This window comes from Aptenodytes patagonicus, chromosome 1 (genome assembly GCF_965638725.1).
Source record: "Aptenodytes patagonicus chromosome 1, bAptPat1.pri.cur, whole genome shotgun sequence".
Classification (NCBI taxonomy): Eukaryota; Metazoa; Chordata; class Aves; order Sphenisciformes; family Spheniscidae; genus Aptenodytes; species Aptenodytes patagonicus.
The window spans coordinates 91515976-91528856 of NC_134949.1; the positions used below are offsets into that span (position 1 = coordinate 91515976).

Here is a 12881-nt window from a genome sequence, read left to right on the forward strand (position 1 = left end):
TCAGCTGTTCATGTTATAATCTGGCCTATTGATGCGGAGTGATGGTGGTGGAAGTCCTCATTTCACGCACGGGGCTGTCAGCCTAGGTGATTTGCTGGTCTTGCCGGTGATCTCTGGCAGAGAGGTGTGGCAGTGGGTGGGAGCTGGGAACATTTTCAGTCAACTTAGTATGAGTCAAAGTGCTAAGATGTGCCCATGTCTTTCAGCTTTACTGCATCTGGTATATTCTGAAGCCTATCAGGCTTGCAACCCTTGTAGGGCAGCTAGCAAACATGTGGCAGCATCTGCCTCCTCCTCAAACCCAGCAGGGAGGCAAATGCTGGTTGCGGGACTGGGACCTGCATGCTTGTGTCATGCTGTATGAACTATCTACATGGACTCCTCCATGGATGCAGGGGAGGAAGCTGAGTGTGCTACTTGGAAAAGCAGTAGTGACCCATCAAAAATTAAATCAGGGTGATTTGTTGCCAGAATAATTACTTGGTCCTGGAAATATGAAGAAACTCTAAAAGAGCCTCTGTAGCCAAAACATTGTTCTGCTGGCTGGTTCCCTGATAGGGGACAAAAAAATGGAGCATCTGTTCTAATTAGTGATGGGAGCCCGCTACATCGGGATCAAAGGAGAAAGCTTCTTTGCAGAATCAAGCTAAGATCAAAGTGTCCTACGTACAGGAAGGGCCCATTCCTCTTTCTGCTGACAGTGGTGTACCCTGCTCTTCCTCCAGGAATGCTGCTTACAGGGATGCTTAATTACTAAGTAAGGAGGAGACTGCACATACAAGAGACAGTGTAATGGCCATTGTAATCCAGTTCTAAGAGATGATTAGGTGGTGATCGATTCTTATTGTCTCTCATAAGTCAGTAAACTTCTCTGAACGCTTAGAAAAGATCTGGATTGTGTACCTTTGCAAAAGGAGACCCTTTACAACATCCTTTGCTTGATTTTTCCGACCGCTTATGTGTAATTTGACTTAGTAGACTGGGCTGTATGTATATGCATATATCTATATTTGCATTTATACCTACCCAAGGGAATTCAAGTCCTCATTCCTTAGGCTGCATTGAAAAATCCTTATCCCAATAGATATGCTAAATTTGAAATCTCTTCCTCTCTCTCTCTCCCCTGTCTCCCTCCTTTTGCATTAATGCAAAGCCACATTTTTGCAACTCCTAATTTTGAAATGTTTAAACATGTAACATTTGGTTGAGTTTTCCTACTAGGTGTCTTCCTGGGCATACAGGTTTATAAGTGTATGTGTCTTTGTGTGCATCCATCTGTGTTTTGGGCCATGAGTATTGGTGTGGAAGGATGCAGTCACATAGATCCTTGCGTAGATGGACAAAGGCATGTGTAAGTCTGTTACATTTTCTAGTAGTCTGAGATATAAAGAAAGATGGTGTAGCTTCTGAAGAGGATTTGATCTTTGCTCTTTCAGCTGTCTCCCTGGGAGAGGAGTCACATTGTAGTAATGCCCTCCCGGTGCTGTGTTAACACACCAGCCTACCTCCCTGTTTATGCTGGTGGAAGAGGACTTTGCCTACATTTGGTCTCCTGACTCCCCTGTCGTCTTGTTTAAGCTTACTTGTCAGAAGCGGTTGTGTGTGTTTTCCCCAGCTGTAGCCCTGAAGGTGCCGCTTAGCTTAACAAAATGAGTCCTTGTCTTTAAGTGCCGCCTGCCTTGTATGCATCCCGGGCCAAAGAGCAGCTGACAGGCCCTGGGATGCATGAGGCAAAAGCAAGTCTGAGGAGCTGGCTTGCTCGGTGGTTTAACAAGAACAGAGACAGGGCAGCATGGTGGTGGAGGGGTGCTCATCTTGCATGCCCAGGTTCAAAGCAGCTCCCCTTGGCAAGAGAAATGGACGGGGACCTCAGCTCTTCCTTAGTCCCCCCCCTCACAGAAACCACTCCATGGCATTCAGATTAAAAGGGATGCTGTGGTGCCTTGAAAGGCGGAAGAGATTATGGGGGCTGTGGGGTGCTGCAGGGTGAGAGTGGGGCACTGGCAGAGCAAAGGGATGTGTTTTATGTGTTTTCTTTCCTTTTTTAAATTGTTCATAAGTCAGCTGGGAAATTCTCAAATGTATTGAAAATTATTTTTACAGTGAAGAAATTATGCATGTTCTATTTTAGTGTTTTTATTATTCTGCAGGATTTTTACAGTCAACTAATAGTAAACATTAGGAGTAGCAAGAGGGTGATTAGGTATGAAAACCACGTCAGCTTGATGATTGAGTGATTGATGTAACTAACCCTGCAATGCAAAATGTAAACTCTGACTTTTCCAGTACATTTGCTATTAGTGAATACTCACACTTAAGTATTACTTTTCCTGAATGACAAGAATTTGAATGTGTGGGTTTTTCTTGGAGGTGAAAGTGGAGGTGATAAGGGATGGGGCTGAAGAACACATGTTGCTATTCCAAATCAGATGAGTAGTTGGTTTTCCTCTCATGGAGAGCATCTCATTAAATCTATGCTGAACATGGCAGAAGAGCTTTCTGCACCATGTTGGAGAGAGAGATTAATCCAATAAATGTCAAAATTACTGTGACCACCTGCACACTGTTTAGCACATGGATGATGCTAGCCTGGATGAGTAGTCATGGCAAGGTAGCCTTCAAATTTAGGCCTGCAGGAAAGATGATCCCTTGTCAGGGTCATATTCAGTAACAGATATCTCCAAAGTTGACCTGGATCACTTCTGGTTTTTAGGCTACTGCCACTGTCTGGCCAGCCATAAGCAAATGAGGAGTCCAAAGCCATTCCCAGTCTGTTGACCACAGATGCAACTAGAAGACAGATACCCTGTGATAAAGGTGATACTTATTACTGGCTCTTCGAATTATTTACTTCCACTTGCTGCTGGCAGCCCTGCATAGGAGATTGATGGATTAAGCTTTCACCAGCTGTTCCTCATCCAGGCACCTAATTCTCTGAGATGTTAGCACCAGAGATGAACTGTTTCCCTAGGAATTTCCAAAATGTTCCATATTTTTAAATGTGTTCCAAGCCTGTGAGGAAAGTCAGACTTGATTGGGTTTTTTGCAAAGTAAGAAACTTGTGAATTTCACTCGGAGAGATTAAAATGGCATTTTGTCTGACTCTGTTCTGAAGCACTTCTGAGCCTCCCTGAACTACCTGGGGCTTTGGAGGTGGGAGATACGGAGGAGGGAACAGAAGTCCAGAGGAGGTTGCTGAGGATTTGCAAGCTGGGGTGTTGCAGCTCCAGAGCAGTCAGTACAAACCCAGGAACTCATCATAGGCTGTTCAGGTGCTAGAAACTTTGGATCTATAGCATCTGAAGCTCAGCACTTCCAGGCTCTGAGCGCCCCATCTCTCCGTTAGGTAGGCTGGGAAGGATCCCAGCAGACAAGCGTGTGGGAGACCCCTCACCTTTATCAGAAATTAGCCTGTTTGATTTCTTTGTAGTTCAGATAGAAACCTATTCTCATGGAGCATTTCACCTTCAGCAAACCAGTGTCTCTTGGCAGAAAATAGAAACTTTGCTGGCAGCCCTTCCTCGAGTCAGCAAGAGAATAGGGCGGTCCACAGACTACACCTGGGTGCTAGCAATATTCTGATATTGCCTTGGATCTTGAAAACTCCTTGCCTTCTCCTCCAGCAGCCTCCCACATGCTTTGAACAAGAAGATCGTGAGCCGTTGTACAGAGAGATGTTTTTTCTAGTCAATATTTTGATTTTGTGGGGAAAAATGGTTTAAAGAATTTTAGTACTACTCAAAATGGTGGTGGTGACTGCTTGGTTAGTTTCACTTGACAAGGTTTTGGCAGTAGGAATGGAGATATTTCCCTGTGTGACTTGCAGTCTAAAAACTGCAGCCTTGAGCTGCTGCGCTGGGAAGCTGGGACTTATCAGGCTTTGAGCCCTGTCCAGCCTGTGTGGAATGCAAAGAAGTGAATGGTGGAAATGCTGGAAAATAAATGAGATTTGATGAGATCCTCCATTATCAGTAGTCATTTTTCACCAGATAGATAGAAATACCTGGACTGGAAAAGATTTAGATTTTTAACCCTTTAAATTAAAAATAGCACTAAAATGTTTCTGCTCGTGCTGGACTTTATGAGGGTTAGAAGTGGGGGGAGGGCTGTGTTTCTTCTTTAATGATGCACATTCTCTCTTCTTACCCCTTGGTGAAGACTTTTAGAATGCAGTTTCCTTTTCTGTTTCAGTGATGTTGGGTATCATTAAGATTGATGGGTTTGAAAACATATTTCATTATCTCTTAGACACAGCTTGGCTGCTTTTCCAGCTCTTCCTCTGTCACCAAAACAAAACCTGTTGTTTCCAGAGGCTCTGAAACTAGAGTGTTCTCACTTAAAAGGGCCACCTATCTGCATTTGCCTGTGAAAAATGTCCACATGAGAGCAGCCTGATCTGTTGAGGGAGGAATATAATTCTTTTTAGCCTGAAGTAATTGGTAAGGGACAGTTGTGTAACAACAGGATGATGTTGTCATGACCTGTATGTGTATGGGTCCACCTGCAACGTTTGAACTGCGTGTCCTTCTCCTGAAATGCTTGAACTGGGTGTCCTTCTCTTTCCAGGTCTGGTGTGTCCTCTGGAGGTGTCAGTCAGTTCAGGGAGTATCCAGGTTGCCCGAGGCCAGACAGCAGTATTGCCCTGCACCTTCACCACTAACGCTGCTCTCACTAACCTTAATGTCATCTGGATGGTCATTCCTCTTTCTAACGCCAACCAGCCTCAACAGGTAGGTCCTTTCTTACTGGAGTATGCATTTCTTTGGGGCTTTCCTTTTCACACCGATCTGGATGTAGTCCCTTTACAATGCTGAGTCTCTTGTCCCAGAACGTTCCCTCCATCGCTGAACATGCCCTCTGGATCTTACATGAATCTGATTTCTTTAATGCTTTGTTAACTGATGCACATTGTGCCCTTGGCTGCCTTGGTTGGATGTGCAATTGGGGCAGGTGTATGTGATACTGTATGGCTGCCCTGGATCTCTGGTGGTGTGTGTGTTCAAAAGAGCACAGGAGATGTAGTCCAGGTTTTGGTGTGCTGGATATGGGATTTGGAGGATCTGGGAGCAGCTGCAGTCTTAAATCTGTGAAATTTATGTAAAATGTGCCAGAACACATGGCTTCTCATAGACTCATCTCCCCTTTTACTTCCCCTCTTACTTTTTCACTGTCTGTTGCTTATGCAAGTCCATTCTTATGAACATTAGCAAATGAGAGTCCATTGTGGTGGGCACAAGAATCATAACCTGAGATCTGCTGGCCTGGTTTTTGCCCACATACTCTGACAGCAGAAGAATGCCATTGCTCTGAAATGCATCTGTCTTGGGTCACACTGCCCCATCACATTTGGTATTCAGTTATGAGAACCTGCACTGAAGAGTACTTGCTCCTCAGGGACTTGGTCTGAGTACAGACTGCTATATAAGCCATCTGACTGGTAGAGGCTGTGCAGATTCAAGGGTTGCCTTGCCTGTCATTCAGTTCATCCAATGATCTTCAGTAAGCAGTGTCAAATCATAGCAGGATCTTACTGTCTGAGACTCAAAATGATACTGTCCAATGGGTGGATGCTTTCCATCAAAGTACTCACTGACCTGCAGAGAGTCTCTGCCTCTCTACATTGATGCTGTCCAGGTGGGTAATGACTATTATATGAAGCAGGCTGGTATTGCTAATTCAGCTATGCCAGAAGACTTGGGTATCTATCTGGTCTGTTACCTCTGTGAACATTTTTATTGACATAAAACAGGCTGCAGAGTGTGTTCTTCTTTTAGAGAAAACACCGCTGCTAGGATGGGTCTGCCTGGGACAACTGTATATTGAGGTCTGGTTATTTAGAGATGCTTTAGGAATGCGTCCTTTTGGCTTTGGAAGCCCATGTTTTGCTTGCTGTTCTTCCTCCTTGCTCAGCTCCTGAAGAGTGTTGTTTGAGCCTTCCTTTCTTTTCCAGGTTATTCTCTACCAAGGGGGTCAGATCTTTGGTGGCGCACCCCAGTTCTATGGGCGAGTGGGGTTTGCTGTGACAATGCCAACCACCAGTGCCTCCATCTTCATCAACAACACTCAGCTATCGGATACTGGCACATACCAGTGTTTGGTCAACAATCTTCCCGACCGAGGCGTCAGGAATATTGGAGTCATTGGACTTACTGTCTTGGGTGTGTTTATTTGGATTATGGGGAAGAGGGGAGGAACAGGGTCAAGGGGATCCTCTGTGCATGATAGTGCATCATAGCAGAGCAATGTGGTAGTGTATGCATTGGAGCCCATGGACATCCTGAGGTGAGGGATGGGCTGCCTTGTGGGTATTGTGGGAGTTTGTAGGACACATAGCCTTCATATTCAGGTAGCATATAATGGAGTTTTAAAATATGGTAGAGAGAAAGATTTTGTGGCAGCATTGTGATGTTGAGTTGCAAAGAAGCATGAATAAAGTATGAGGGCATCCTGGAGAGCTGAAGGAACCATAAGAGTTTTGTGCATAGCAACAGGAGAAGAGAATGACTTTAGATCTTTGCTTCCTTTTCATGAAAGCAATTAGTACTGGATGCTCCCTAGGATGTTAAATACTCCAGAGTGTGTGCCATTATAGGGATATGAAAGCAAAACCCAACCACAGCAAATTCTGCCTGCAGCTCTGTTAGCTTTCACCACCCTTGCTGTCTCAAACACAGAAAAGTTCACCTTTTTCTCTATGGAGGGATCTAAGAGTACTGGGTCCTGTGAAAGTCAGCAGTAGTCTGTAACCTTCATGGGCTGGCGGGTCAGGAATCTTTGTGAATTGTCACCCCCCAAACCTTAATGGGTTTTTGTCTGCTGCCTCCCTCTTGTCCCCTTGTCAGCTCATGCCCATGTCCTTGCCTTCCAGCAGCGTGTTCCAGAAAGAGCCTGCACTCCACTGTTCGGTCATATTTCCTGATCTGCTGTCACTTTCCCCTCTTCTCTCGCAGTTCCTCCTTCTGCCCCACTTTGCAGAATCCAGGGGTCCCTGGACGTGGGCAGCGATATCACACTGACCTGCAGCTCGGAAGAAGGCATCCCCCGGCCAACATACCTCTGGGAGAAACTGGACAATATTCCCAAGTTGCCCCCAACTGCCACACAAGGTGCTTGTTCTGTTGATTATCCTCTTATTTCCCAGGTGACAGCCTGGGCTTTCCTTTGTCTGAGCCACCAGAGGTGGCATGGCTCATTGAGTGTCTGCTATCACTTGCATGGTCACTTTATTGGAACAAAGATTCCTAGAGCCCATGGTGGACTAGGTACCCTCCAGTGGCCACTTCAGTTTTCATGGTTTTTTGGTTCAGAAACATGTTCCCCATTGAAGAACAAGGGTCTGGTCGAATGGGAGAGAGAGAACATGGTTGCCAGATGTTGGCATGTGGCTGGATATTTCGGCTGCCAACTCACCAGCATTTTAAACCAAATGAAAGGCTGATAAGTTGGAAACTGGGAGAATGGAGGCAGAATCATGCCAGGAAAATACTGCCAGCTTCTCACACTGTTCTCCAATAAGTTACTGCCAGAGCTGCCTTTCAGATGTCTGTAAAAGCAAGGCTCTGATCAGACTGGGTATTGCCCATCTCCAAGTCCCATCCATAAGATTTCTTAGCCTAGGTGTCCTGACCAAGCATTGATAGCTGTACTTTTGCCCTTTATCTTGCTGTATTTTAAGAATACGCAAGCATTTATGTTTTACATAATTCAGGAATGAGGCAAATTGGCAGAGCAGGGGGTGGGGAGTCCAGGGATGGGAGAGCAAGGGTTCTGCAGGGCCAGATTGAATTCAGCAGGTAGAACTGGGTATAGGTAATTGCACATCTCTTCTTTCCTCCCTTTTCTCACACAATGCTGAGAGTCCCAAGCTTTCATTCGCAGAAATACATCTAGAAGAAGAAAAAGAAACATCTAGTGTAAGCTCCTTAAGACCTAATCTTTTGTGTGTGTGTGCACAATGTTTCCATCTCAAGGTTATTTCCTAATTTATTTCTCTCTTAAGAGTCTCACACCAAAATTCTCTATTTGCTGGCTTTGCCTTTTCACGGTTTTCCTCAAGGGGGGGAGGGATTTAAAACCTTCTTTTCTCTCTGACTAGACCAAGTCCAGGGCACTGTCACTCTCCGAAATATCAGCACTGTGTCCTCAGGTCTTTACCAATGTGTGGCTTCAAATGCCATTGGAACCAGCACTTGCCTTCTGGACCTGCAAGTCATTGCACGTAAGTATTTTGCCAAGAGAGGCTTGGCCACCTGCTTCTGTCTTGTGACAGTAAAATGTGTAACCATGTTTGCTGTGAGCCACCATGTGCCTCTCATATCAGAAGATCATTGTGCCCTGGAATAGGGACGTTGCTTTTCTCCCCTCCCAAGCCACGGTAGCTTCAAATGCTCATGGATGGCCACAGCCCAGCCCTGATTTCTTCTCCATTCTCTGTTCAATCATCCCCACAGCCCACCCCCGGAGCATTGGCCTGATTGCAGGAGCAGTGGCCACAGGCGCCGTTGTGCTCGTTGTTTGCATTGTGTTGGTGGCCGTGGCACTGTTTTACTGGAAAAATAAACACAAAGAAGAAGAAGAGGAGGAGATTCCCAATGAGATAAGGTAAGGGCCAGGGAAAGCTGGTGTCAGGGGACCTCTGATCGCCCAGCAAAAGTAGCAGCTGGTAGGAAGGCAATCAGAAATCTCACTCTTGCTAATCCTGAGTGTGTTCCTCTGGGTCAGGGGTCCATATCTGTCCAGAAAAAGGAGGGAGCAAATGAAGAATGGTAATGACAGATTTTGTTTTCAGTATTGCCTTTATTGAGAGCTTTGGTTTGATGTTTTTAGCTCCGTAGGAGAGTGACTCTGCACGTGGTGGGGATCCTGATCCACAATACTGGACAGTGATAGCTGAAAAGCTCTAGAGAAACAACTGTAATCTTCTCTGGTGTTACAGACACAGTGTTTCCCTCTGGTAGCTTCCTGGATCAGCTTCATTGGTTGTACAGGTACAGTCATACTGACTGCCTGTGTAGTACCAGTGACTGTGACAACCATTGGTTTTGCTCCCCTAGACACATGAGCATGGGTCGTTTGCCTCAGCGGTAGGCACACGGAGCAATTAATGTGCACAGAGGTGCATCCTGCAAAGAGGGATGAGCAAATGGGCCAAGGAGCAATGCTGGTTCATATTGGTGCTGTCCTTCACCTTGAATTGATGGTGTTGCCTCCAGCAGGGTGTGGCGGGGGGGGGCAGTGTTGGGCAAGTGGGGCAGCATCCTCCATGTGCCCTCATGCCCTCTCCTTCCCAGGGAGGACGACCTGCCACCCAAATGCTCCTCTGCTGCAAAGACATTCCACGCCGATGCATCCTCGTCGGAGAATGACACCCTCACCTCCTCCAACACCTACAACAGCCGCTACTGGAATGACCCCAAAGCCAACCACGCCACAGACTCCTTCACCCGCTTCAGCAACAGCAACGATGTCCACCAGCCTCCCTTCTCCCGCTCGGGGAGCACGAGCACCCGCCCTGTCTATGCCAATGGTGGCCACCCATCCCCGGCTCCCCCTAAGACGCTGGTGGTGACGGCCAGCACGGCACCGTCCCCTCAGGAGGTGATCCGGAGCAATGGCTCAGTCAGCAGGAAGCCACGGCTGCCGCACACCCGCTCCTACGCCATCAGCCAGGCCACGCTGGAGCGGATTGGGGCTGTCCCTGTCATGGTACCCGCCCAGAGCCGGGCTGGCTCCCTTGTGTAGGGCCATGCCAGCAGCCAAGAGCCGAGCAAGGGGCCTCTTGTACCCGGTGGGGCAAAGAGACCCTACTCCTTCCTGAAAGGCAGCGAGGCAGTGGGGACACACACACATGCCTCTGCCCCCTGCCCTCCCCTTCCAAGGCCACTGCTGGCTGGTGGGACAGCCCCGGCCATGCCGCATCCCCCCCTGGCTGTCGGGGTTCCTCACGCCGGTGGACGCCGCAGATGTGCCAAGGCCAGGGGAGCAGGGAGGTTGGGATGCACTCCGGGCTGCTGGGCCCCAGCCGGGATGTGTGCCTGGCCCTGACCTCAGGGGGGACTTTTGCTTTTGTTTCCCATTGGTTTTGTTGAAGGTCGATTCCATCCATTTGGGTCTTTCAGGGAGGTTTGGGGAGATATATATATATTATTTTTTTTCCGTTGTGGTTGATGTTTTATTTCCAAGAGGACGACAGCCTGCATCGGGGCAGGGAGGGCCAAGCAGGGAGGGGTGCTGAGGCAGGGTATGCCTCAACATGGCGACCCTGGCCCCCTCCCCGTGGCCCCGGCCCCGCTGTTGGACGAGGGAGGGCAGTGCACCGGGGCTGGGTGTGAGGAGGCACGGGCCAGGCTGGAGGGGTGAGACGGAGGCACAGCCACCAGCCTGGCCAAGGGGATGGTTGGGCGAGGGCGCGAACCAGGGAGCATTTGTCTTTATTTGTTGCAGTTCTTCCCCCACCCCAACACGCACACAGACACACGTACAGACACACACAGGTCCTCCTCAGACCAGGTACTTTTTTCTGCACTAGCTTGGGGTGCCACCAGAGGCCTGTTCATGGCTGTGGAGGATGCAGCCATCTGAGCGTCTTTCCCCGAGATGCTCCATGCACGGCGAGGGTCCGTCGCCACTGCTGCTGCTGCTGTAGGGCTCGTGTCTTTTTTTTTTTTGGGTGTTGGTGGGGTTATTCAGGAGGCAGAGAGGGAGCAGGGTGGTGTGGCAGAGCAGCAGGCAAGTGGCTTCAAACCCCACAGCTTTGGTGTTTGCATGGTGGGTTTTCCTTATAGGGCTATCCAGGGCTGGCCAGCATGGCAGGGCACGTGTTGTGCTTGGGGCCCTCACACAGAGGCATCACAGTTTTCATTCTCACTCTCCCACACGCACAGACTTCCCAGACGCTGAGGTTGGCAGGATTCATTTCCAAATCTCTTTCCTTAGAAAGAGTGAAAGCAGGGGCTTAATGGAGGGGGTAACCTTGTGGAAGCCCACATGCTATCTCTCTGCCTCCCTTACTTCTGGCAATGTCCCGGGGCTGGGTACTGGTGGCATCTGCCAGTGGCTCTGCCATCTCCTCACAGCCAGGGAGGTGGTTATGGCTGGCACCTATCCTTTTTCTATTGCAACTAAATAGCCTTAATCAAAGCTAAGAGTCAAAACCGCTGAAGGAACCTGGTGCCATTTGGAGGACTGGACTGAGGGCTGGGACTTACCCTCCTAGAGAGCACTGGCTCAAAGGGGCCATGCTTGGATGGCTGTCTTGGCCCTCCTGCATAACACCAACCCTTGCACATGTAAAGGCAGTGGTCACCTCCAAAAGCACCAGAACCCTCCCAGGTCTGCTCTTGGAAAAGCAATGTGGGGAGTCACAGATGACTTTCCGTAGCTCTCACATTGGAGAAAGGGTCTGTTTAAGCCAACAGACTCTTCCTCATCCCCACTTTCCTTGTCCCAGCACGGCTTTACTTTCCCTAGCAGTGCACAAACCTTGGGCAGGGCCTTTTGCCTGAGTGGTACCTTTCAAATGCAAATATAGACTCTGAGGAGGAGGGGGGAGAGGTGAGGGCTGGGTTCCAACATGGACACACTGGCTTTTTGGGAGGTTGGGGGCTCCCAGGCAGCACTAGGTTTGAAGCTTGGCTGAGATTTTGTGCCTTCTTTGCTTAAAATAAAAAAGAAAAGAAAAGAAAAAGGAGAAAAAAAATCCAACCTCCCTTCCTTCCCGCTCCTACAACAAGTCCATCCAGAATGGGTGAAAACCCCCACGGCGGTGCAGGCAGGCGGTTGCTCTGTGTGTGTGTACAACACGTTTCACCAGAGCAGTCCTCTTTCCTGCCTGTCTGCTCACTTTGCTGCTGGGTGGTAGGATTGACAGGGGGAAGAAGAGTGGCTTTAGAAACCCTAATGTGGGAGGGGGAAAACAAAGAAAAGCCCAGGCATTCTCTCTGCTTTTGTAACAACCCCTGTGCAACATTTACAGGAACGCTGCCCTCAGCAGGTCCACTCTTCTACTGGGAAAGCTCTTCTGGTTCCTACCCTCCATGAGACTGTTTGCTCCTCTTTCTTTGTTCTTTCTAATTGTCTAAAATTCAATAAAACTTTATTCATATAAAAAAAGGACTTCTTACTGGCGGCTGCTGCTTTCCTCCCCCCCCTAATTCTGTAACTACAATGAATATGGCTGTTAATACTCATCCTTGATATGACTGGCAGTAAGCAGTGACCGTGCAACCAAGACCTGCATGTTATTAGGCCAGCCAGTTTGGTAGCGAACCCTGGTACTATAGCCTTGTTTTTCTCATTCATAATAGTCTGACACATTGCCCTTGAAGGTACAATTTCCCAGGCTTACAAGGTTTCTACTTCTCTAGACAAAGGTGAGTTATATTTTCTGTCGTTTGGCATGGGAGATCCTTTGCTGCTTTGAGCGATGTGGGAAAATGTTTTTTAAAATTGCCTAACTTTGCTCATGTGTTGGTTTTCCAATCTGAAACATGGCATGTTCAACCCATATCCCAAGTCTAAGGCAGTCACCAGGAAGGTCCTCACTGACTTTCTTGGGCGTCTGAATAAGTTTGATGGGGGAAACTGTCAGGAAGTTAACAAAAGTGCTGATCCCCATAGACAGAGCATGGGAAATTTCAGTGTCTGAGCATTCACACTTCCAGGGTATAAGGGGACTGGGAAGCACACACTTAGTCCGTATCAACAGCTGCTAGCAGACGGTTATTATTAGTTAGGGCAACCTGATGTTTTGCCAAAGATTTTGCATTTTTCTCTCCGTGTTTCATTTTCCCTGTTTCTTCTCTAAAATTCCCCAGATATTCTGAGAATGATTATTAAACCCAGAAACCTACAGATCCAACAGCAGTGGTTATTCAGCCCTG

The 12881-nt window shown here is 48.0% G+C and overlaps 1 protein-coding gene across 2 annotated transcripts in view; it reads left to right on the forward strand.

Annotated features, from left to right (window-relative positions):
• Positions 1-12114, forward strand: part of IGSF11 (immunoglobulin superfamily member 11) — a 111255-nt gene extending 99141 nt beyond the window's left edge. For both annotated transcript variants that reach the window (XM_076348914.1, XM_076348906.1), the window contains 6 exons: positions 4567-4730; positions 5951-6158; positions 6951-7106; positions 8096-8218; positions 8451-8601; positions 9291-12114. In XM_076348914.1, coding sequence (XP_076205029.1) covers positions 4567-4730; positions 5951-6158; positions 6951-7106; positions 8096-8218; positions 8451-8601; positions 9291-9741 — 1253 coding nt within the window. In that variant the 3' untranslated portion in view covers positions 9742-12114. The remainder of the gene's footprint in view (positions 1-4566; positions 4731-5950; positions 6159-6950; positions 7107-8095; positions 8219-8450; positions 8602-9290) is intronic.
• The last annotated feature ends 767 nt before the right edge of the window (positions 12115-12881 follow it).